The following is a 27,404-nucleotide window of genomic DNA, read 5'->3' on the forward strand; positions in this document are numbered from 1 at the left end:
ACAGCACCCTATGGTTCAGTAAATACGGTACACCGATCCCGGTCTACAACTGCATGAATATATTAATGCCTCTGGACATCGTATTTAATGCTTTTTAATACAATTTAAGGCCTTAATTTGGGAAAAGTCCATTTAATGACTTTTAATGCTTTTTAATGACCCACAGAAACCCTGCTAAAGCTCTTAAATTTAAACAAATGTGGACCGATGGATGCAAAAATCGACAGTATGATATCAGTATAAGGTTGATACAGTGGTTTAAACAATATTTTGTATTATATATTTTGTTGATTTTGTTATTGATTAAAAACTCGGTAAATAAGAAAGACTTTAAGAGCACAAATAAAATGATTAAATTCAAAGCCATATTTAAATATTACATTAATATTCTAACACCACCATCCTGTGTTTTTGTCTGATTATGATTGCGAAGAAAAATGTAATCATTCAATGATCTTGAAAAATGTAAATATCAGTATCCACATTGGTATGACCGATACTGCCCCTGTAACTACTTGGTACTGGATCGATACCTACATTGGTAGTATCAGCCAAAACTAAAATATCAAACAACAAAACAAGTGATTATTACATTTGAACAAAACAATTGAATAAGTGATTATTACATTTTAACAGAAGTCTAGAAAGAAACACGTTACATAAGAAAGTTCCCAAATAAAAATATTGTTCATGGAATTATTGAGACATTTCTAAGATGTGTTTCCGATTTTTACGAGATTTTGATAGAATTTAATACAAACCCCGTTTCCATATGAGTTGAGAAATTGTGTTAGATGTAAATATAAATGGAATACAATGATTTGCAAATCCTTTTCAACCCATATTCAGTTGATTATGCTACAAAGACAACATATTTGATGTTCAAACTGATAAACATTTTTTTTTGCAAATAATCATTAACTTCAGAATTTGATGCCAGCAACACGTGACAAAGAAGTTGGGAAAGGTGGCAATAAATACTGATAAAGTTGAGGAATGCTCATCAAACACTTATTTGGAACATCCCACAGGTGTGCAGGCTAATTGGGAACAGGTGGGTGCCATGATTGGGTATAAAAACAGCTTCCCAAAAAATGCTCAGTCTTTCACAAGAAAGGATGGGGCGAGGTACACCCCTTTGTCCACAACTGCGTGAGCAAATAGTCAAACAGTTTAGGAACAACGTTTCTTAAAGTGCAATTGCAAGAAATTTAGGGATTTCAACATATACGGTCCATAATATCATCAAAAGGTTCAGAGAATCTGGAGAAATCACTCCACGTAAGCGGCATGGCCGGAAACCAACATTGAATGACCGTGACCTTCCATCCCTCAGACGGCACTGTATGAAAAAACCGACATCAATCTCTAAAGAATATCACCACATGGGCTCAGGAACACTTCAGAAAACGACTGTCACTAAATACAGTTGGTCGCTACATCAAATCAAATCAATCAAATCAACTTTATTTATAAAGCATATTTAAAATTTACCACAGGGGTAGCCAAAGTGCTGTACAATGGGCAGGTTAAAAGATAATACGAGTACCGAGCAAACACAACACAACACAAACAAAACACGATAAAAAATAAATAAATAAAATAGAATAAATAAAAACATAAAAACAGGTTCACAGCAGGTGTATTATGGGGCGCCATTGCAGGATGGATATCACTCAGTGTTAAAAGCCATGAAATAAAAGTATGTTTTTAAGAGAGATTTAAAAACAGGAAGAGAGGAGGCTTGTCTAACACTCAGAGTTAGGTCGTTCCAGAGCTTGGGAGCAGCAACGGCGAAAACTCTGTCACCTCTAAACTTCAGCCTTGTGTCAGGGACCGTCAACAGCAGCTGATCGGCTGATCTTAGGGATCGGGTGGGGCAGTAAGGCTGAAGTAGGTCGGAGAGATAGGTTGGCGCGAGGTTGTTTAGACATTTAAAAACAAATAAAAGGAGTTTAAAATTGATTCGATAACGCACAGGGAGCCAGTGAAGGGACGCTAGTATAGGGGTGATGTGCTCACGCCTGCGGGTCTGTGTTAGCAGACGAGCAGCAGAGTTCTGCACGAGCTGCAGGCGGGCGAGGGAGGCCTGGCTAATGCCTACACACAGGGCATTGCAGTAGTCAAGACGAGTCGAGATAAAGGCGTGGATTAATTTCTCGAGATCATGTCCTGATAGAAGCGGTTTCACTTTCGCTATTTGGCGTAATTGATAAAAGTTTTTTTGTACGACGCTGCTGATTTGTTTTTCGAATTTAAAATCTCAGTCGAACTTTACCCCCAGGTTTGTGACACAGTTGCTGAGATACGAGGTCAGAGTGCCGAGGTCAGCGTTGGGGGAGGGAGAGCGACTTGGACCGAACAACATAACTTCTGTTTTGTCTTCATTTAGGCTCAAGAAGTTAGCTGAAAGCCAGACTTTGATGTCGTGCAGGCAGTCAATAAGACGTTGAACCGTGTTATTTTGTGCCATGGGAAAATAAATCTGGTAATCATCGGCATAAAAATGAAATGCAATACTGTACTTCCTAAAAATAGAACCAAGGGGGAGAAGGTAAAGCGCAAATAAGATTGGGGCAAGGATTGAGCCCTGGGGGACCCCATGTGGTAAAGGAGCTGTGGAAGACATAAAACTGTCTACTTTTACACAAAAACTCCTGTCGGTTAGGTACGACCGGAACCAGTTGAGGGCGGCGCCCTTAATGCCCACACAGTTCTCAAGACGAGTGATTTTAAGGTGGCGTGGTCGACGGTGTCGAACGCAGCAGACAGATCTAATAGCACCAGGACAACGTATTTACCAGAATCAGTTGACAGGAGGATATCGTTAAAAACTTTTAGAAGCGCTGACTCTGTGCTGTGGAGGGCTTTAAAACCGGACTGGAACAGCTCAGTGGTAGCATTATCTTCTAAGAAGGGCAACAACTGACTGTAGACAACCTTCTCTAATATTTTGGAAATGTATGGAAGATTAGAGATAGGTCTAAGGTTAGAGAGGAGAGAGGGGTCGAGGCTTGGTTTTTTAAGTAGAGGTCGTACCACTGCATGTTTAAACTCTACTGGAACTATTCCAGAAGAGAGGCTACTATTGATAATGTTAAGGACACTTGATCCAATAGTAGCAAGTACCTCCTTAAACAGGCGAGGTGGGAGGGCATCTGCAGGAGAACCAGAGGGCTTCATATGACTAACTGTGTCACTTAAAAAAGAAAAGGACACCGGCTCAAACTGATGGAAAACAGAAGAGAAATGCAGAGGAACAGAAGGGTCATATGAAGGCTGAGATAAACTGGCTCTAGTTGACACAATTTTGTCAGTGAAAAAATGGAGACAATTTTCACAGAATTCAAAAGAAGCATCAAAACCAACAGATTTGGGAGCATCAATGACAGTGTTAATAGTTTTGAACAGAGCTCTGGGGTTGTTACAGTTAGAAGATATAATCTGAGATAGATATATATTCATCTCTGCTTTTACAGTCATCTGAAAGGAAAACAGGCTTTCTTTAAAAATGGCAAAGGACACATGCAGCCTGTCTTTTTTCCAGTTTCTCTCTGCTCTCCTACATACGCGCCTGGCAGCCCGAGTGACGTCATTTAACCAGGGCTGAGGCGTAGCTTTAGAGCGGTGGCACTTGAAAGGAGCGATCGTGTCCAGTGTTTGTAAACAAATAGAGTTGAACCCAGAAACCAGCTCTTCAGTATTCAGACACACAGAGGCTGCAGAATTATTATCACAAAGAGTTGAAAAAATAGAGGAGAACAGAGCAGGAGACAAAGAATTAAACATGCGAGAGCGTTGAGGCGGAGCGCACAATTTAACCGGACACTGCGTGGGAATATCAAACAGGATCGGCATATGATCAGAGAACACAGCGTCGCAAATGTCCAAATTAAAAACACACAAACCATACGAGAGCACTAAATCGAGTGTATGCCCGCGTTCGTGTGTGGAACCACACACAGACTGTACAAAGTTAAATGAGTCAATGACATTCAGGAAGCTCCTGGAAAGTGGCTCGTCTGGACAGCAGGTGTGAATATTAAAATCACCAACAATCAGGACACGATCATATTTGGGCAGGATTTCAGCCAGAAATTCAGAAAAGTCAGTTATAAAGTCTTTGTGGTACTTGGGTGGTCGATAGACGACGGCACACAGGACGACATCAGAAAGACCACATCAGTTCAAACATGCACAGTTCCAAGCTTAAAAAAGAGGATTGCAGGCGGATCTGACGGCATTTAAAGTCATTTTTAAAAACGACTGCTAATCGTCCTCCTTTTCGACCGGACGACCGCGGGGAATTAAAGTAGGAACACTCCGGAGGCAGAAGTTCATTAAGAGGGGCGGACTCACCGGCTCTCAGCCATGTCTCCGTCACACAGAGGAAGTCCAGTCCGCGGGAAGTGAAGAAATCCTTCAGGATAAACGTTTTGTTTGTCAAAGATCTTGCATTCACAAGACCAAACCTGGCGGGGGCCAGCACGTCCAAGGCCGCAGTTAATCCGGGTGGGGCCCGACACACAGCCCGCAGGTGGCGGGAATCCACCCCGCGCCTCCGGGGGCTGGGACAGCAGGAGCGACGGCGGCAAGCCTCTTCCTCCAAACCAACGATAGGAACAAGCCAGGAACCGATGGGAACCAGCGAGCGTGGGTGCAGGAGGAGACCGGATACCGCACCATTCCTCCTTTGGGAAGCCACGGGAAGCCGGGCCAGGAGTGCCCTAACTTTCACCAGCTGGCCGCCACGTTTACCGCGGCACCGGAGACGCTTCCGCCGGGGGAGAGGAGCCAGGAGGCGGGAAAGGAAGGCAGGTGAAAAAGCTGACTGGGACGTCGAAAAACCAACGTCGAAGTTGATCATATCAGTGGGAGAGGGGCAAAGATCCAACAGTGTTTGGCGGTCATACACAAGCAGTGAGCTGACAGAGATGAAAATAGACGCAAACAACACCAAAACGAACAGAGCTGACAGCGAGAGACGGCAGGCCAAAGCAGATACTGGGGCCATCTTGGTGGGGGCGTGGAATCACATCTGTAAGTGCAAGTTAAAGCTCTACTATGCAACGCGAAAGCCATTTATCAACAACATCCAAAAACACCGCCGGCTTCTCTGGGCCCGAGATCATCTAAGATGGACTCATGCAAAGTGGAAAAGTGTTCTGTGGTCTGACGAGTCCACATTTCAAATTTTTTTTTGGAAATATTCGACATCGTGTCATCCGGACCAAAGGGGAAGCGAACCATCCAGACTGTTATCGACGCAAAGTTGAAAAGCCAGCATGTGTGATGGTATGGGGGTGCATTAGTGCCCAAGGCATGGGTAACTTACACATCTGTGAAGGCACCATTAATGCTGAAAGGTACATACAGGTTGTGGAACAACATATGCTGCCATCTAAGCGCAATCTTTTTCATGGACGCCCCTGCTTATTTCAGCAAGACAATGCCAAGCCACATTCAGCACGTGTTACAACAGCGTGGCTTCGTAAAAAAAGAGTGCGGGTACTTTCCTGGCCCGCCTGCAGTCCAGACCTGTTTCCCATCGAAAATGTGTGGCGCATTATGAAGCGTAAAATACGACAGCGGAGACCCCGGACTGTTGAACGACTGAAACTCTACATAAAACAAGAATGGGAAATAATTCCACTTTCAAAGCTTCAACAATTAGTTTCCTCAGTTCCCAAACGTTTACTGAGTGTTGTTAAAAGAAAAGGTGATGTAACACAGTGGTGAACATGCCCTTTCCCAACTACTTCGGCACGTGTTGCAGCCATGAAATTCTAAGTTAATCATTATTTGCAAAAAAAAATAAAGTTTATGAGTTTGAACATCAAATATGTTGTCTTTGTAGCATATTCAACTGAATATGGGTTGAAAAGGATTTGCAAATCAGTGTATTTCGTTTATATTTACATCTAACACAATTTCCCAACTCATATGGAAACGGGGTTTGTACATTCTAAGGCAACTCGACGGTTCCAGGTTCGATCCTAGTCACTGCTGTTGTGTCCTTGAGCAAGGTACTTTACCCATCTGCTCCCAGTGCCACCCACACTGGTTTAAATGTAACTTAGATAATGGGTTTCACTACTTAAAGCGCTCTGAATCACCAGAAAAAAAGCGCTAAAAAAATATACTTCACTTCACTTAAAAGGGAACCAAATTTTTATTTATTTTGCCTATCAAGAACATGGATTTTTTTATTCTTTATGCATTCTAAATAGTAAATAAATGTGATCCAAAGTCTGCTTACAATAAAGGCTATTAGAGTCTCACTATTCTGCCGAGAAAGAACTTAAAAACATCCAAACACCTCCATTAAGGTTTTATGTACATGCAGTAGGTATATATGTCATTTAGTAACAGCTGCATTTGTAAAAGATGTAATATTTACGTATTTTTGCTCATAAGCACAGTAATTTCAAAAACGCATCACGACGTTCACTTTTTCGTTCTCTGAATATTACTCACTGCAGTCTTCATGAGAGCCAACAAACATAATAAAACATCACTTACTGTACAAGGTCTGCTAACACTATGATGCAGACTGATAGAATCTAGTTATATTCTCGTTTAGATGAAGAATGATTCATAATCGTCGCACGGAAAAGGGGGTGAAGCCAAGTGTCTTTTCGTGTCATTCAACATTGCGGGGTCTAAATTGGCTGTCAAACGATAACAACTTGTCAGAGTACGTCCTCATCTTTCTACTATCCAGGTGAGAGGCACGATTCATGATCTGGAATAATCTTTCACCAGCACCGAGGCCAGGAAGGAGCTCACCAGCCGCTGATGTCAACATAGACACACAAGCTATAAATAGTTTGTCTGCGTTAGCACTTATAATAACAATATCACTAATACTTGCTCGCTATTCAAGCCACAAAATGCAAATGGAGTATTGTTGGCACTTTTTGGATGGTTATAGAGGACCTTCCATTGATTCCATTGCAAGTGGACTTTTATTTACATTTATGAGTTAGAATGCGATTTAAAAAAAAAAAAATCCATCGTCATGTCTTTTATAATGATTGTGAACGATAGAAAAATTCCCCCCCAAAAAGTGTAGTTCCCCTCTCAATTCCAATGATTAGATTTAAGACTTGAAGTGTATGAGCATGAAGTGATGAAGCCTACTTGGATGAGTCTTCTAAGACAAAGTGAACAGTCCAGTTGTGATGGATTGAATGCCCTGAGAATAAAATGATATGTGCTTACTTGGACTGTGATGAAGCTGTGAGGACTCAGGTGCTTTGTCTTCATGCTCTTCAGTCTTCACAGAGACAACAGTCAGTGGAAACTTGCTGACATCATCCTTCTCCTGCCCTACAGGACACTCTCCCTCCTCTTCCTCTTTCATGTGGGGATCCTCCTCTTCCTCTTTTATGTGGGGATCCTCCTCTTCCTCTTTAATGTAGGTGGGTTGTGGATCCTCCTCTTCCTCTTTAATGTAGGTGGGCTGTGGATCCTCCTCTTCCTCTTTAATGTGAAGGGGCTGCTGAACGTCTGTTGGGTAAATAAGTAAATAAGATAAAGAGAGAATATAAATAGTTTTGGACTGACACTGTTAACACAATGACATTATTTGTGTTCTTTCCTGTGTTGTGTTAAAAGTGTGTAGCAAAACAACCAATTAAAACGCAGGAAATACCTCTTCTTGTCCCAGCCACTAAAATTAATTTAAAAGTGAGTAAAAAAATAGACTTGGAAATTTGATGGGGGGCAATTTGAAAAGTTTTTATAAGTACAAGGCAGCATTGATTGAGGGATTCTTAACTTTACACTCACTGATATAAAGTGTGTAAATATTTTATTGTGTAAAAGATCTATGACACCTAAACTTTATCTCTAAATTTAACCATGATCTTGTAATGTCAATATCATGGAAATAAAAATCTAATTCCAAAATCACTTAAATGGTATGTTTTTGTCATCATGGAAAATACTTTTTTGTGGTCATTTTGTTGGCTGGGCCAAAAGGAACTTTTAACAAAAACATGTTTTATTATGTGCTGTTTTATGGAGTATCTCCATCAACAATTCCTCTTTAGGAATTGGAGACCATCTATGACACGCTGACAGAAAGCCAGTCACCTTTATGTTCTTTTAATAAATCAAGTGTTGACTACTTTAGTTATTGAAAATAAATGTTTACTTTCACTTATTGTTGCACGTAAGTCAGAATCAGGAAGTGAAATTATAACTTTAATTAGATTTGATTACAGTATAACATGTATTTGGTGAGAGTGTGAGTTTTGTGTAAACATGTTGATACAGGTTTACATCTTCTTGGGGACTGAAACACAGATACTGTATGTCCTGAAAGGATGCATCCATTTTTAAAACCTTCACTAAGCTGTGCCACCAACATTGTCTCACTTAGCTCATTAAGCAATCTACCAGGGTGAGTGAGTCCTTTTAAACCTTCATAGATCTCGTTGTTACTTCTGACCAGTCTAAGATCACCACAAGTGGAACTACTGTATGCAGCTTAAGTGATCATTCCATCATTTTGTGTACCCATAAAGAACATAGAACTGAGGCTGACGGCCACAAAACAAGCGAAGGTACAATCCTTAAGACCTAGACTACAGTGTTTCCCACACATTTATTTATTTGTGGCGGCCCGCCACGAAAGAATTACGTCCGCCACAAATGGATTTTTCGGCTTTTGACTCGCTCGACCGCTCATAAAAGCAATGGGACTGTCTGTGAATGTTGCTTGTAGTTACACCTCCGGTGCAGTAGGTGGCGGTAACTCCGCCAATAGCACTTCTGGTGGGCCAGAAGAAGAAGAAGAAGAAGAAGAAGAGGGACGGACGGGATCAAAATACTCGCTGGCTACTTTTCATAATGATGGCGCTTCCTACGTTTCTACCTCAAACGTCCAAAAGCTGCTGAAAAACTTGATCCAGGATGCCATGGGGAAAAAACTTAAATGGTGCCTTTTGGCGATAGTTAGCAGCTTGGTGGCTTGCTAGCGTGGTAGCATTGCTTCATTTTTACAGGTGTTATAGGTAGATAGTAGTGATGGGTCCGGCAACACCGATGCATCGGCGCATGCGTCGAGCTCATAGAGCGAAACCCTGTGTCGGTGCGCGTACCGCTTTTAGAAAGTCACGTGACCGATACGCGAACTGTGTCGCACGGACGCCTCCTCTGTGCCCTGTGAGCGGCTCTTTTCTACAGCCGGAGAAATAATAACTAAGAAGAGAAAGCGTCTAAAATTGAATACGTTGGAAAAACTGTTTTTTTTTTAAATAAAAATGTGTAAAAAAAATAAAATAATAATTTCCAGGTCCACAAGCATCCTCATTCACAACACGTTCTCTTAGATTTCCATGTTATGATACATGTTCACATTATTTATTGACTGTATCTAAAAAAGACAAAAAATATATTTTTATTTAAATGAAGTTATGAAATAATCCTAAATGAAATACAATGACTTGGTTTATATTATTGTATATACTAGGTCAGTGGTTCTCAAGCTTTTTTCAGCAATGTACCCCCTGTGAATTTTTTTTTAATTCAAGTACCCCCTAATCAGAGCAAAGCATTTTTGGTTGAAAAAAAAAAGATGAAGTAAAATACAGCACTATGTCATCAGTTTCTGATTTATTAAATTGTATAACAGTGCAAAATATTGCTCATTTGTAGTGGTCTTTCTTGAACTATTTGGAAAAAAAGATATAAAAATAGCTAAAAACTTGTTGAAAAATAAACAAGTGATTCAATTATAAATAAAGATTTCTACACCTAGAAGTAATAATCAACTTAAAGTGCCCTCTTTGGGGATTGTATTAGAGCTCCATCTGGATTCATGAACTTAATTCTAAACATTTCTTCACAAAAAAAAAAAATCTTTAACATCAATATTTATGGAACATGTCCACAAAAAATCTAGCTGTCAACACTGAATATTGCATTGTTGCATTTCTTTTCACAGTTCTTTTTGACAGAAATTTTAGTGACAAACCTGAGCTTGTGCTTCATGGAGTTTATGAACTTAAATTCATATTTTGTTGAAGTATTATTCAATAAATATATTTATAAAAGATTTTTGAATCGTTGCTATTTTTAGAATATTTTTTAAAAATCTCACTCAATTTTAGTAAGATATAAGCCATGAGCACTACACAGCCAGAAAAAAACCTAGGCAGGACAAGTAAAAATATTGGGGCAAGTAGATTTGAGAAGTCAGGCAAGTAGAAAAAAACCTTAACGTTGAACCCTGCATGTGTTGAGCTGCTGCCGCTTAAGGTTAGACGGCACTGTACAAAGAGCAGTTCTGCTCGTTAGTAATAAATTCTAATGTTGGATGTTCACTCCTTCACACAGATGAGTATAGAAAATATTTTCAACGGCCGAAAAGGGCTCGACTTGGAGAGGAGGTAGGCCTCGACCAGTTCAGCAGCAGCAGGAGGAGGAGGAGGAGGAGGTTGACTGACTGTGGCAGGACACCTCTGCCTCTGTTTCACTTCATGTTGCTGGTAAATAATATGGTTGTAGTAGTAGGCTAAAGTTAAATTATTTAGTATTCACTAATTAAAGGGGCAGAGCTTTAAGAGACATTTTAGCTTTTATATTTTATAAGATATATTTTTTGTAAGAACCACAATTAATAAATATATTTCAGTGAATCACTAATTGTTCAAATCTGTATATAAATATGTACATAAAATGTTGTAATTATATTCCAACTCCGCGTTCTTCTTGGTCATCGCCGCTGCCGCCGCCACCCCCCACCCCCCGACCACACCACCACAAATAGAAACCTTTATTTATAAACTGCAACATTTATTAACAGCTGAGAAACAATAATCAAAATAATAGGGGTGTAACGGTACGTGTATTTGTATTGAACCGTTTCGGTACGGGGGTTTTGGTTCGGTGCAGGAGTGCACTGAACGAGTTTCCACACGGACATATTAAGTATCGTACTGCACGTTGTGTAAACAATACTCAAAATGCCGGACATTTGAGGCATTTAAGAAACTCCGCCCTGACAGCTCCGCAAAAGAGGACATGTCCAGTGAAAAGAGGACGTATGGTCAGTCTATCCTAGCCCGTTAGCTGCTAGCATGCTAGCAAAAGAGGACATGTCCGGTGAAACCGATCGCTGCTAGCATGTTAGCAGCTAACGGGCTAGGATAGACTGACCATACGTCCTCTTTTCACCGGACATGTCCTCTTTTACGGAGCTGTCAGGGCGGAGTTTCTTAAATGCCTCAAATGTCCGGCATTTTGAGTTAGGGTTGCGTGTATTTTCAATGTACATTCAGGGTTAAGAAGGGGTTAAAAACAAAACAAATTGTGCGTGCAGCAGCATTGGTGAGGGAGGGGCAGAAACAGAGAGAGAGAGTTATGATAAACGCGCATTCGTCGTCAGGCTCTGCTTTTTATCCGTAGATTTGTCACATTTAATTTTTTATTATCTATAGCAGGAGTGTCAAAAGTGTGCATTTTTGTAACATTTTCCTTGTTTTATTTGTCAAGCTGAAAGAACATTGCGCCAGTATGCTGTTTTTTTCAATAAAATACTGGAAAGGATAGAAATGTAGTTTGTCTCTTTTATCCAATTATTAATCGATAAATCAAATTAATAATCGACGGATTAATCAATTATCAAATTACTCGTTAGTTGCAGCCATAGTGACAATATTATAACAAACAAAAATGAGATTATCTATATTGGCTGCATCGTATAGTCAAATCTCTCCAGTGAAAAAATGACTACTAAGGTAGTCAAATAATCAACTGACGAATTCTGTTCTTACTAGTGTTGTCCCGATACCAATATTTTGGTACCGGGACCTGTACCAAAATGTATTATTTCGGTAGTTTTCAGTACTTTTTGATACTTTTCTAAATAGAAAGGACCACAAAAAAGTGCATTATTGGCTTTATTTTAACAAAAAAATCTTAGAGTACATGAAACATATGTTTCTTATTGCAAGTTTGTCCTTAAATAAAATAGTGAACATACTAGACAACTTGTCTTTTAGTAGGAAGTAAACAAACAAAGGCTCCTAATTTAGTCTGCTGACGTATGCAGTAACATATTGTGTCATTTATACACCTATTATTTTGTACACATTATTAAGGACAAGTGGTAGAAAATGGATTATTAATCTACTTCTTCATTTACTGTTAATATCTGCTTACTTTCTGTTTTAACATGTTCTATCTACACTTCTGTTCAAATGTAATAATCACTTATTCTTCTCTTCTTTGATACTTTACATTAGAATTGGATGATACCATAAATTTGGGTATCAATCTGATACCAAGTCGTTACAGGATCATACATTGGTCATATTCAAAGTCCTCATTTGTCCAAGGACATATTTACTGACTTTATAAACATAATATAATTTTTTTTAAACAAAAGATGTTGTGATGCCAAAAAATATTGATATAATCATAGAAGTAGTACTTTTTACAGGCGGTATAGTACCGAATATGCAGAGAGGGAAATCATAACTAAGTCAATTGAGCAAAAGTGTACTTATTAAACAGTTATTAAGCAGTGGCACAAACATTCATGTCATTTCAAAAGCGATATATCGCCCAGCCCTAATATATATATTTCCTTTAATAAAGATTGTGTACCTCTTGCCTGGTATACTTACTCGCCCCGGAACTATCTATTTGCTTGCCTAACAGAATTGATATTGTGACATCCAGTGGACACATTTAGAACAGCAGTTTAACTTTTACTCTTTACAAACTAATCTCATGGGCCGGATTGAACCTGTTATGCCCGAATGTCGAGGGAGGTGGGGGTTGGGGGTTAATTGTTCATATGTCTCTGATTTGCACATCAATCAGTCTGAGGAGTAAAAGTTGGCACTTTTTTGTGGGGTTGATATATATTTTCCCTTGTGGGTTCTTATGTGTTTTACTGCAGTTGCATTATGTGGGAACCTTTTTACAGCACACTGAACAGCTAAATGGTTTTCCTCACGTGTGTGTTCTCATGTGTCGACACAAAGCACGGTTGTGAGAAAAGCTTGTACCACAAACTGAACAGTTAAATGGTTTTTCTCCTGTGTGTGTTCTCATGTGCTGAGTCAAAGAGCTATTTCGAGAAAAGCTGTTGCCACAAACTGAACACTTAAATGTTTTTTCTCCTGTGTGTGTTGTCAGGTGTTTAGTCAAAATGCTATTTTGAGAAAAGCTTTTGCCACAAACTGAACACTTACATGTTTTTTCTCCTGTGTGTGTTCTCGTGTGTTCAGTCAAATTGCTGTTTTGAGAAAAGCTTTTGCCACAAACTGAACAGTTAAATGGTTTTTCACCTGTGTGTGTTCTCATGTGTTCAGTCAAATTGCTATTTCAAGAAAAACTTATGCTACAAACTGAACAATTAAATGGTTTTTCTTCTGTGTGTGTTCTCATGTGTTTAGTCAAATTGCCATTTCGAGAAAAGCATTTGCCACAAACTGAAGAATTAAATGGTTTTTCTCCTGTGTGTGTTCTCATGTGTTGAGTCAAATCGCTATTTCGAGAAAAGCGTTTGCCAAAAACTGAACAATTAAAAGGTTTTTCTCTAAAACTGCCCAATTAGCAGTCAGCTAATGCAAGTGAAATGACTATATTTTGTAACAAATTCCTACAATTTGTGTTTTGTCTTTAATAAATGTGTTTTACTGCTACATGGCTTATCTGTGTACATTTATCCATAGTTTTGTTTTTAGTACTTCATTAAAGGCCTACTGAAAGCCACTACTACCGACCACGCAGTCTGATAGTTTATATATCAATGATGAAATCTTAACATTGCAACACACGCCAATACGGCCGGGTTAGCTTACTAAAGTGCAATTTTATATTCCGCGCGAAATATCCTGCTGAAAACGTCTCGGTATGATGACGTCAGCGCGTGACGTCACGGATTGTAGAGGACATTTTGAGACAGCATGGTGGCCAGCTATTAAGTCGTCTGTTTTCATCGCAAAATTCCACAGTATTCTGGACATCTGTGTTGGTGAATCTTTTGCAATTTGTTCAATGAACAATGGAGACAGCAAAGAAGAAAGCTGTAGGTGGGAAGCGGTGTATTGCGGCCGACTGCAGCAACACAAACACAGCCGGTGTTTCATTGTTTACATTCCTGGAAGATTACAGTCAAGCTTTACCATTGGCCTGTGGAGAACTGGGACAACAGAATCTTACCAGGAGGACTTTGAGTTGGATACGCAGACGCGGTACCGTGAGTACACTTCCAAACATTTGATCGCTTGCCCGTACGTGCGTGCCGCTATGTGCATGTCACGTACGTAACTTTGGGGACTTTGGGGAAATATATGTGCTGTATGAACTTTGGGGAGGTGAACGGTACTTTGGGCTGTGGGATTGAGTGTGTTGTGCAGGTGTTTGAGTTGTATTGGCGGGTTATATGGACGGGAGGGTGGAGGTGTTTGTTATGCGGGATTAATTTGTGGCATATTAAATATAAGCCTGGTTGTGTTGTGGCTAATAGAGTATATATATGTCTTGTGTTTATTTACTGTTTTAGTCATTCCCAGCTGAATATCAGGTCCCACCCGCCTCTCACAGCATCTTCCCTATCTGAATCGCTCCCACTGCCCTCTAGTCCTTCACTCTCACTTTCCTCATCCACAAATCTTTCATCCTCGCTCAAATTAATGGGTAAATTGTCGCTTTCTCAGTCCGAATCGCTCTCGCTGCTGGTGGCCATGATTGTAAACAATGTGCAGATGTGAGGAGCTCCACAACCTGTGACGTCACGCTACTCGTCTGCTACTTCCGCTACAGGCAAGGCTTTTTTATCAGCGACCAAAAGTTGCAAACTTTATCCTCGATGTTCTCTACTAAATCCTTTCAGCAAAAATATGGCAATATCGCGAAATGATCAAGTATGACACATAGAATGGACCTGCTATCCCCGTTTAAATAAGAAAATCGCATTTCAGTAGGCCTTTAATAATTGTAGTTTTCTTAAAGCACAGACCAGGAGTGGCAACCATAAATCATGAATAGTTGAATATAATGTCAGTAAAACTATGTTCTATTCTAATCTAATCCTTGATTATAGCAGACTATATGTAATATGGAAAATTGTAAATTGTTCTTTGAGTGCAACAAGAGAAGCTCAATGTGTTTAATGCTTTTTAATTTGTGTTTTAACCTTGTAAAATTCTTCTTTGACTGGGACTGTTTAATGTAGTGTAAGATTTTCTGTTGAAATAAAGCCAATATTGACATTTTTCGTAGTTCCCTTTATTTGGAAAAGTCAATCAATCAATCAATCAATCTTTATTTATATAGCCCTAAATCACAAGTGTCTCAAAGGGCTGCACAAGCCACAACGACATCCTCGGTACAAAGCCCACATACGGGCAAGGAAAAACTCACCCCAGTGGGACGTCGATGTGAATGACTATGAGAAACCTTGGAGAGGACCGCATATGTGGGTAACCCCCCCCCTCTAGGGGAGACCGAAAGCAATGGATGTCGAGTGGGTCTGACATAATATTGTGAGAGTCCAGTCCATAGTGGATCCAACATAATAGTAAGAGTCCAGTCCATAGTGGGGCCAGCAGGACACCATCCCGAGCGGAGACGGGTCAGCAGCGTAGAGATGTTCCCAGCCGATGCACAGGCGAGCGGTCCACCCCGGGTCCCGACTCTGGACAGCCAGCACTTCATCCATGGCCACCGGACCTGTGCCCCCCCCCCCCTCAAGGAAAAGGGGAGCAGAGGAGAAAAGAAAAGAAACGGCAGATCAACTGGTCCAACAGGGGGGCTATTTAAAGGCTAGAGTATACAAATGAGTTTTAAGATGGGACTTAAATGCTTCTACTGTAAAGTATCTATACATTTAGTATCGATACTACAAGGATAATTATTGAGCCTAAGCATTGTGTCAGTCACACTAAACCAGCGTTTAAGGTCCCCCTCCTTGGATCATTTTTTACACAGGTAAGTGCGCCGTGTATTTCTTGAATCTCCAGCTCTTAGCTTTGTATGGACTCATTGATCGTTTACAAACTGAGTTCGGAGAGGAAGTGACGCCAGAAAGACGGCGCCACAGCCAGCTTCATAAAAACCTGTTTCCACTCGGAGCTAACCACTGGAAAGATGGAGGCGAATCATCCAGGCATTGTCGTGTTTCTCCTTCTTCTACATGTACAGACGCTTGTGGAAATCACACATGAATACCTTCAGAGAAAGCCATTGCTGCTATTTGGGATACAACACTTTTGAGGGTCAGCTGTGATTCTACATACGAAAAACTTTGTCCATTTGTCGAAGGAGAGACAACGAGAATGCGGGCTCCCATAGAAGTGATAAAAAAGATAGCGTCGAGGGAAGACTACGGAAAACGGTGAATGCTTTTGGACTGGCAAAGCAGACTGTATCAGTTATTGTCCGCCATGTATGTCCCGGACTCAACGTCTAGGTCCACAGTATATAAAGTCACCAAAAAGGAATGGCCAATGAAGATGAAGGCAAAAGAGTGAGGAGTGTCCTGACCAGATATCTAGATCCCTAGTTTGATTGATGTCAAATGTTCTTTCACGTGTTTATTAAAGATGTGATTAATGTATGATGTCTCAGGTGTGATTCACTACAATAATCACACTGGATTCCACTTCATTGAAATAGCACAACACTGGATATTGTTCAGATAAGTTACATTTAACAACTTGCACACAAAGCAAGGACAAGGATAAGGTTAGGTGGGATATACCCTGGATAACCTTAGAGATAGTGGCTGTTATGTCCACTCAAAAATCCATGGAATAACTTGATGGACTCCATGAATAACTTAGCTTAGTAATGCTCGCTAACTTTCTTATTAGTGGCATTTGTCGAACATAGGAAAGAGGAACTCTTCTGTTTTGATGAAAAAATTCAGACAGCGACCAAACAACTGTAGGCTAGTCTTCAAAACACGCTGCTAACGAGTCGACCAAACAACTGTAGGCTAGTCTTCAAAACACGCTGCTAACGAGTCGACCAAACAACTGTAGGCTAGTCTTCAAAACACGCTGCTAACGAGTCGACCAAACAACTGTAGGCTAGTCTTCAAAACACGCTGCTAACGAGTCGACCAAACAACTGTAGGCTAGTCTTCAAAACACGCTGCTAACGAGTCGACCAAACAACTGTAGGCTAGTCTTCAAAACACGCTGCTAACGAGTCGACCAAACAACTGTAGGCTAGTCTTCAAAACACGCTGCTAACAAGTCGACCAAACAACTGTAGGCTAGTCTTCAAAACACGCTGCTAACAAGTCGACCAAACAACTGTAGGTTAGTCTTCAAAACACGCTGCTAACGAGTCGACCAAACAACTGTAGGCTAGTCTTCAAAACACGCTGCTAACGAGTTGACCAAACAACTGTAGGCTAGTCTTCAAAACACGCTGCTAACAAGTCGACCAAACAACTGTAGGCTAGTCTTCAAAACACGCTGCTAACAAGTCGACCAAACAACTGTAGGCTAGTCTTCAAAACACGCTGCTAACGAGTCGACCAAACAACTGTAGGCTAGTCTTCAAAACACGCTGCTAACAAGTCGACCAAACAACTGTAGGTTAGTCTTCAAAACACGCTGCTAACGAGTCGACCAAACAACTGTAGGCTAGTCTTCAAAACACGCTGCTAACGAGTCGACCAAACAACTGTAGGCTAGTCTTCAAAACACGCTGCTAACAAGTCGACCAAACAACTGTAGGCTAGTCTTCAAAACACGCTGCTAACAAGTCGACCAAACAACTGTAGGTTAGTCTTCAAAACACGCTGCTAACGAGTCGACCAAACAACTGTAGGCTAGTCTTCAAAACACGCTGCTAACGAGTTGACCAAACAACTGTAGGCTAGTCTTCAAAACACGCTGCTAACAAGTCGACCAAACAACTGTAGGCTAGTCTTCAAAACACGCTGCTAACAAGTCGACCAAACAACTGTAGGCTAGTCTTCAAAACACGCTGCTAACGAGTCGACCAAACAACTGTAGGCTAGTCTTCAAAACACGCTGCTAACAAGTCGACCAAACAACTGTAGGTTAGTCTTCAAAACACGCTGCTAACGAGTCAACCAAACAACTGTAGGCTAGTCTTCAAAACACGCTGCTAACGAGTCGACTAAAAAACTGTAGGCTAGTCTTCAAAACACGCTGCTAACAAGTCGACCAAACAACTGTAGGCTAGTCTTCAAAACACGCTGCTAACAAGTCGACCAAACAACTGTAGGCTAGTCTTCAAAACACGCTGCTAACGAGTCGACCAAACAACTGTAGGCTAGTCTTCAAAACACGCTGCTAACGAGTCGACCAAACAACTGTAGGCTAGTCTTCAAAACACGCTGCTAACAAGTCGACCAAACAACTGTAGGTTAGTCTTCAAAACACGCTGCTAACGAGTCGACCAAACAACTGTAGGCTAGTCTTCAAAACACGCTGCTAACGAGTCGACTAAAAAACTGTAGGCTAGTCTTCAAAACACGCTGCTAACGAGTCGACCAAACAACTGTAGGCTAGTCTTCAAAACACGCTGCTAACGAGTCGACCAAACAACTGTAGGCTAGTCTTCAAAACACGCTGCTAATGAGTCGACCAAACAACTGTAGGCTAGTCTTCAAAACACGCTGCTAACGAGTCGACCAAACAACTGTAGGCTAGTCTTCAAAACACGCTGCTAACGAGTCGACCAAACAACTGTAGGCTAGTCTTCAAAACACGCTGCTAACGAGTCGACCAAACAACTGTAGGCTAGTCTTCAAAACACGCTGCTAACGAGTCGACCAAACAACTGTAGGCTAGTCTTCAAAACACGCTGCTAACAAGTCGACCAAACAACTGTAGGTTAGTCTTCAAAACACGCTGCTAACGAGTCGACCAAACAACTGTAGGCTAGTCTTCAAAACACGCTGCTAACGAGTCGACCAAACAACTGTAGGCTAGTCTTCAAAACACGCTGCTAACGAGTCGACCAAACAACTGTAGGCTAGTCTTCAAAACACGCTGCTAACAAGTCGACCAAACAACTGTAGGTTAGTCTTCAAAACACGCTGCTAACGAGTCGACCAAACAACTGTAGGCTAGTCTTCAAAACACGCTGCTAACGAGTCGACCAAACAACTGTAGGCTAGTCTTCAAAACACGCTGCTAACAAGTCGACCAAACAACTGTAGGTTAGTCTTCAAAACACGCTGCTAACGAGTCGACCAAACAACTGTAGGCTAGTCTTCAAAACACGTTGCTAACGAGTCGACCAAACAGCTGTAGGCTAGTCTTCAAAACACGCTGCTAACGAGTCGACTAAAAAACTGTAGGCTAGTCTTCAAAACACGCTGCTAACGAGTCGACCAAACAACTGTAGGCTAGTCTTCAAAACACGCTGCTAACGAGTCGACCAAACAACTGTAGGCTAGTCTTCAAAACACGCTGCTAACGAGTCGACCAAACAACTGTAGGCTAGTCTTCAAAACACGCTGCTAACGAGTCGACCAAACAACTGTAGGCTAGTCTTCAAAACACGCTGCTAACAAGTCGACCAAACAACTGTAGATTAGTCTTCAAAACACGCTGCTAACGAGTCGACCAAACAACTGTAGGCTAGTCTTCAAAACACGTTGCTAACGAGTCAACCAAACAGCTGTAGGCTAGTCTTCAAAACACGCTGCTAACGAGTCGACTAAAAAACTGTAGGCTAGTCTTCAAAACACGCTGCTAACGAGTCGACCAAACAACTGTAGGCTAGTCTTCAAAACACGCTGCTAACGAGTCGACCAAACAACTGTAGGCTAGTCTTCAAAACACGCTGCTAACGAGTCGACCAAACAACTGTAGGCTAGTCTTCAAAACACGCTGCTAACGAGTCGACCAAACAACTGTAGGCTAGTCTTCAAAACACGCTGCTAACAAGTCGACCAAACAACTGTAGGTTAGTCTTCAAAACACGCTGCTAACGAGTCGACCAAACAACTGTAGGCTAGTCTTCAAAACACGTTGCTAACGAGTCAACCAAACAGCTGTAGGCTAGTCTTCAAAACACGCTGCTAACGAGTCGACTAAAAAACTGTAGGCTAGTCTTCAAAACACGCTGCTAACGAGTCGACCAAACAACTGTAGGCTAGTCTTCAAAACACGCTGCTAACGAGTCGTTGCTCGCGACTTCAACACGTCCATTTGTTTCTGTTACTTGACGACACGACAAACTGTACAGAGACTTTGTTAAATGTGACAAAATACTCACCTCACCTCTAAACCACCACACGATGACAATAAAAACACACCAGACGAGCCTAACAGAGTTTTGTTTTGCTTTTAGTTTCTAAATGTGACTTTTGCATTCTTTCATCTCCTCTCATGTGAACTCCACTGCCTTCTTCAAGATAACAATCATGGCGGCTCTTTCTTTACATTCTTCAACAAGGTCGGCTCATTTCCATTTCAAGGGCTTGAAATTCAAATAGTTTTGAAATGACAAAACTTCAACTCACTCACCTTCATCTTTCGTCTTTATGTCCGTTGGTGATTTTCTGGAAGTTGGTGGCGCTGATTCTCTTTTACTTTCTCTTTCACTTTCTCTTTTAGCGGACGTCGCCATCTCAGCATAGCAGCAGTCGTCCATCTTCTATCGCGTCTTCAATCTTCACTTCACATATCGCTCCAAACTCAATGCACGTTTCGTGGCTTTGGGAAATAGAATTGCGATATGTGTTGTTATATTTGCAGTGAATCATATGACTTTAAGATCGTCAATTCGACAATTCTCCGACAAACCATAGCACGTGGCCTTCGTCTTTTTGCTTCGCTTCAAGTACATTTGCGCATGCGCCTGAAGCCCGCCACTTCCGTTTCCTACTCCACAGCAGTGATTTTTCAAAATAAAGGCATTTTAGTCTTGTTTTAAAAGAATGGTTGGCACTTGGCAAATGTATCAATCATCAAATAATCGATAACTACTGTTTGAAAATAAAAAATATATATATATATATATATATATATGTAACGGTGTAGAAACAGACGTTCATTATGCTTGATTAAATTATGAATGAAGTGTTGCAACAGCGCCTGTTGCTGGCGAGAAGTGGTATGTACGGTTACCTGCGGGAAGTGCTCAGAACTGTGAAGCCTTCTAACTGGTGAGACACGTTTTTGCATTGTCCGGGATTGATTACTAATTAGTGAATATTGACTGTTTATATTTTGATTAGTACTTTGTAACGTACACATAAAAAGGTTCGCTAATTGGTATTGACCAAAACTGTATCTTAGAGTGATATTTTGAAGACAATAACACACTTTTACTGTGTAAACTAATTGGTGATTGTTGATGTGTTATTTAGAGAATCCCGTGACCCAAGTGGACTCACAGTCTCACAATTTGCACTGTTTTGCAGGTAACATTATATTTCATGCCACTGTGATTGTTTTGTTGTTCATATTGCTGTCCTCACCTATTATTATGATGCTAATGGTAGCTTGGCTAGGCCGCAGCCTGGTTTATCAACCGCATGGTTTGAAGCAGCCATTTTGGATGCGAGGTGCGTTCAGGGACATCCTGTAAAATGTAGTGACTGTCAATTTACTGTGTATTTTGCATATAAAAAAAAGGATTATTGTAAATTTAAGTATACCAATATCAGTACAGGTGAAACCAACTGAGAGAATGAATATGATAATTAGTATGAAGATTTGGTTTAAACACTATACGATCACACTCAAATGTAACATGTTGTTTGTAAAATGAAACTGTGGTTTTATTATGTCAAACATCAGAACTGTGAAGCCTTCTAACTGAGAATCCCGTGACCCAAGTGGACTCACAGTCTCACAATTTGCACTGTTTTGCAGGACACTGTAATAAAAGAAATTCATAATCCACCTGGTGCCAGTGATATGTTGAAGCGACAGCAGTGTGGAGCTGCATTTTGCCACATACAGTTGTGGACCGTCACATATATATACATACAAGCACGTGCACAGACTTTTTCCATGGCTGTTGTTCAAACCAGAATGCGTCGATGTAGACGGCCGCTGCTGCAGTTCGCCTCGTCTTTGTCTTTTGTCTTTGTTCGTTTTGTACTTTTTTATACTTTTACATTTCCTCTACATTTACTTTTTATCTAGTAGTGCCCTTCTAAACATGCAGTTTAGAAGTGTTTTGTTCGTCCTACTGACGGTGGGGATGCTACTGAAGTGTTGATACCAACCAAACCTACACCCCCCCCCCCCCTCCATATTTAACACCCCGGATTGTAAATAATGTAAATAATTCAATGTATATACTCTGATGATTATCTTGTGTGATGACTGTATTATGATGTTAGTATATATCTGTATCATGAAATGATTTTTTTTTTTGATTGAATTATTTATTTCAAACCTGCGCAGTACAACAACACACTTTTTTTTTTTTTTTTACATTTTGGCAGAGACATTTATGCAAGGCTTGAAAAGGGGTTGGATAAAGCAAATGCTTATAATATCCCAACCCCTCTCTCATTCCACATTCAACATAAACAATATAATACAAGAACAATACCATACAAACAAAAACAAGAAAAACTCCTGTACACTAACAATGCAATAGTACCACTGTTACTATGAGACAAGACAAGACGAGACAAAACACACACACACACACACACGCACGCACACAAACAGAGGCCCAAACACTCTCTGACCATACAGCTCTCTCTCATGGGCATCACTCTCTTTCCTCCTCGTACTTCTTCAGTACTTCTTTTTTAAACAATCTTTTAAATGTAATCATGTTGGAACAGTTTTTTAACTCGTCCCCTAAGTTGTTCCACAGACTGACTCCACGCACTGAAATGCACATTGATTTTAAAGTTGTTCTAAATTTAGGAAAATATAATTTGTTGTTTCCTCTTAGACTGTAACTATGGTGAGCATCTCTATCCTGGAATAGGTTCTGTATATTGGATGGTAGAGAGTTTTGGGATGCCCTAAACATAATTTGAGCAGTTTTAAAATTGACCAGATGGTGCAGTTGAAGTTGCTTTAACTCCATGAATAGTGGATTTGAATGATGTAAGTAGTGAACATTGGACACAATCCTAATGGCCTTTTTCTGCAGAGTGACTAAAGGCTGCAGATGAGATTTATAACAATTTCCCCAGACTTCAACACAATAGTTGAAATATGACATAATAAATGAATGATGCAATAACAGCAGAGCATTGGTGTTCAATAAATGACATCATCTCCTCATCATTCCAACACATTTAGCAACTTTTGTCCTCAGTTAACTTATATGAGGCTTCCATGAGATATTTTCATCTATTACCACTCCTAAGAATGAATTTTGTTGAACATATTCTATTGGTGTATCATCAATAACAATCCTGATGGGTATTTCACTTTTGCCATTGCTAAAGAGCATGATTTTGGTCTTCTTTAAATTGAGAGACAATTTGTTGGTATTAAACCAAGTTTTTAAAGGGGAACATTATCACAATTTCAGAAGGGTTAAAACCATTAAAAATCAGTTCCCAGTGGCTTATTTTATTTTTCAAAGTTTTTTTCAAAATTTCACCCATCACGCAATATCCCTGAAAAAAGCTTCAAAGTGCCTGATTTTAACCATCGTTATATACACCCGTCCATTTTCCTGTGACGTCACACAGTGATGCCAATACAAACAAACATGGCGGAAAGAACAGCAAGCTATAGCGACATTAGCTCGGATTCAGACTCGGATTTCAGCGGCTTAAGCGATTCAACAGATTACGCATGTATTGAAACGGATGGTTGTAGTGTGGAGGCAGGTAGCGAAAACCAAATTGAAGAAGAAACTGAAGCTATTGAGCCATATCTGTTTGAACCGTATGCAAGCGAAACCGACAAAAACGACACGACGGCCAGCGACACGGGAGAAAGCGAGGACGAATCGCCTTCTAACCAACGATTGGTATGTGTTTGTTTGGCATTAAAGGAAACTAACAACTATGAACTAGGTTTACAGCATATGAAATACAACAACATGCACTTTGAGAGTGCAGACAGCCCATTTCAGGCGCGCTAAGAACATATATTTTTCTACGATTTCAGCACTCAGGTTAACCATACCTAAATAGACACAAAATACTGCATTACACAAGACTACCCGAATGTACTCGAATCATTGAAAAAAGTAAATGTTTTTAAGCTAAATTATTTGTAAACACAGTTTATGTATAATAATTTACGTAAAACCGCGAGTAATGAATAAAGTTTTCATCAATTAATATATTCTGTAGACATACTCTCATCCGCTCTCTTTTCCTGAAAGCTGATCTGTCCAGTTTTGGAGTTGATGTCAGCAGGCCAGGGAAGCTAGGGTCTTTATGGTTGGAAATGCATCTGCTTTGAGTGTCGCAGGATATCCACACATTCTTGCCATCTCTGTCGTAGCATAGCTTTCGTCGGTAAAGTGTGCGGAACAAACGTCTGACCATTTCGTTGGCTTTCCCCACACCCTCGTATTTTTAACAAATTTTGTCCAATTTCTTGCCACTTTCGCATCTTTGGGCCACTGGTGCAACTTGAATCCGTCCCTGTTCGTGTTGTTACACCCTCCGACAACACACCGACGAAAGTGAGAAAATGGCGGATTGCTTCCCGATGTGATGTCACGTTGTGACGTCACCGCTCCGAGAGCGAATAATAGAAAGGCGTTTAATTCGCCAAAATTCACCCATTTAGAGTTCAGAAATCGGTTAAAAAAAAAAGGTCTTTTTTCTGCAACATCAAGGTATATATTGACGCTTACATAGGTCTGGTGATAATGTTCCCCTTTAATATTCACACCTGCTGTCCAGACAAGCCGCTCTCCAGGAGCTTCCTGAATGTCATTGACTCATTTAACTTTGTACAGTCTGTGTGTGGTTCTACACATGAACGCGGGCATACCCTTGGTTTAGTGCTCTCGTATGGTTTGTGTGTTTTTAATTTGGACATTTGCGACGCTGTGTTCTCTGATCATATGCCGATCTTGTTTGATATTCCCACGCAGTGTCCAGTTAAATTGTGCGCTCCGCCTCAACGCTCTCGCATGTTTAATTCTTTGTCTCCTGCTCTGTTCTTCTCTATTTTTTTAACTCTTTGTGATGATAATTCTGCAGCCTCTGTATGTCTGAATACTGAAGAGTTGGTTTCTGGGTTCAACTCTATTTGTTTACAAGCACTGGACACGATCGCTCCTTTCAAGTGCCGCCGCTCCAAAGCCACGCCTCAGCCCTGGTTGAATGACGTCACTCGGGCTGCCAGGCGCGTATGTAGAAGAGCAGAGAGAAAATGGAAAAAAGACAGGCTGCATGTGTCCTTTGCCATTTTTAAAGAAAGCCTGTTTTCCTTTCAGATGACTGTAAAAGCAGAGATGAATATATATCTATCTCAGATTATATCTTCTAACTGTAACAACCCCAGAGTTCTGTTTAAAACTATTAACACTGTCATTGATGCTCCCAAATCTGTTGGTTTTGATGCTTCTTTTGAATTTTGTGAAAATGGTCTCCATTTTTTCACTTACAAAATTGTGTCAACTAGAGCCAGTCTATCTCAGCCTTCATATGACCCTTCTGTTCCTCTGCATTTCTCTTCTGTTTTCCATCAGTTTGAGCCAGTGTCCTTTTCTTTTTTAAGTGACACAGTTAGTCATATGAAGCCCTCTGGTTCTCCTGCAGATGCCCTCCCACCTCGCCTGTTTAAGGAGGTACTTGCTACTATTGGATCAAGTGTCCTTAACATTATCAATAGCAGCCTCTCTTCTGGAATAGTTCCAGTAGAGTTTAAACATGCAGTGGTACCACCTCTACTTAAAAAACCAAGCCTCGACCCCTCTCTCCTCTCTAACCTCAGACCTATCTCTAATCTTCCATACATTTCCAAAATATTAGAGAAGGTTGTCTACAGTCAGTTGTTGCCCTTCTTAGAGGATAATGCTATCAATGAGCTGTTCCAGTCCGGTTTTAAAGCCCTCCACAGCACAGAGTCAGCGCTTCTAAAAGTTTTTAACGATATCCTCCTGTCAACTGATTCTGGTAAATATGTTGTCCTGGTGCTTTTAGATCTGTCTGCTGCGTTCGACATCGTCAACCACGCCACCTTTATCACTCGTCTTGATAACTGTGTGGGTTTTAAGGGCATCGCCCTCAACTGGTTCCGGTCTGACAGGAGTTTTTGTGTAAAAGTAGACAGTTGTATGTCTTCCACAGCTCCTCTACCACATGGGGTCTCCCAGGGCTCAATCCTTGGCCCAATTTTATTTGCACTTTACCTTCTCCCCCTCGGTTCTGTTTTCCCATGGCACAAAATAACACGGTCCAACATCTTATTGACTGCCTGCACGACATCAAAGCCTGGCTTTCAGCTAACTTCCTGAGCCTAAATGAAGACAAAACAGAAGTTATGTTGTTTGGTCCAAGTCACTCTCCCTCCCCCAACGTTGACCTCCAACATCTTATTGACTGCCTGCACGACATCAAAGCCTGGCTTTCAGCTAACTTCCTGAGCCTAAATGAAGACAAAACAGAAGTTATGTTGTTTGGTCCAAGTCACTCTCCCTCCCCCAACGTTGACCTCGGCACTCTGTCCCCGTATCTCAGTGACTGTGTTACAAACCTGGGGGTAAAGTTCCACTCAGATTTTAAGTTCGAAAAACAAATCAGCTGCGTTGTACAAAAAAGCTTTTATCAACTACGCCAAATAGCGAAAGTGAAACCGTTTCTGTCAGGACAAGATCTTGAGAAATGAATCCACGCCTTTATCTCGACTCGTCTTGACAACTGCAACGCCCTGTATGTAGGCATTAGCCAGGCCTCCCTCGCCTGCCTGCAGCTCGTGCAGAACTCTGCTGCTCGTCTGCTAACACACATCAGCCCTATAATAGTGTCCTTTCACTGGCTCCTTGTGCGCTACCCAATCAATTTTAGACTCCTACTATTTGTTTTTAAATGTCTAAACAACCTCGCTCCAACATATCTCTCCGACCTCCTTCAGCCTTACTGCCACCTTCCCCGATCCCTAAGATCAGCCGATCAGCTGCTATTGACGGTCCCTGACACAAGACTGAAGCTTAGAGGTGACAGAGCTTTTGCCGTTGCTGCTCCCAAGCTCTGGAACGACCTACCTTTGAGTGTTAGACAAGCCTCCTCTCTTCCTGTTTTCAAATCTCTCCTAAAAACATACTTTTATTCCATTGCTTTTAACACTGAGTGATCTCCATCTTGCTATGGCGTCCCACAATGCACCTGCTGGGAACCTGTTTTTATGTTTTATTTATTTATTTATTAATTTTTTATCGTGCTCTGTTTGTGTCGTGTTGTGGTTGCTCGTTTCTCTTGTGTTATCTTTTAACCTGCCCATTGTACAGCACTTTGGCTACCCCTGTGGTACATTTTAAATGTGCTT

The 27,404-nt window shown here is 40.9% G+C and overlaps 1 protein-coding gene across 6 annotated transcripts in view; it reads right to left on the bottom strand.

Moving 5' to 3' along the window:
• The window catches only part of LOC133582738 (uncharacterized), a 214,199-nt gene that overhangs the window by 134,686 nt on the left and 52,109 nt on the right, over positions 1-27,404 (bottom strand). For 3 of the 6 annotated variants that reach the window (XM_061936812.1, XM_061936771.2, XM_061936779.1), the window contains exon 4: positions 7,225-7,512. The exons of 1 other annotated variant lie outside the window; for it this stretch is intronic. In XM_061936812.1, coding sequence (XP_061792796.1) covers positions 7,225-7,512 — 288 coding nt within the window. Of the gene's footprint in view, positions 1-7,224; positions 7,513-20,489; positions 20,848-27,404 lie in introns of those variants that run through there. 2 more of the 6 variants (XM_072912830.1, XM_072912829.1) reach the window with 2 other exon arrangements.

The sequence above is a fragment of the Nerophis lumbriciformis genome, linkage group LG03, assembly GCF_033978685.3.
Source record: "Nerophis lumbriciformis linkage group LG03, RoL_Nlum_v2.1, whole genome shotgun sequence".
NCBI classification, from domain to species: domain Eukaryota; kingdom Metazoa; phylum Chordata; class Actinopteri; order Syngnathiformes; family Syngnathidae; genus Nerophis; species Nerophis lumbriciformis.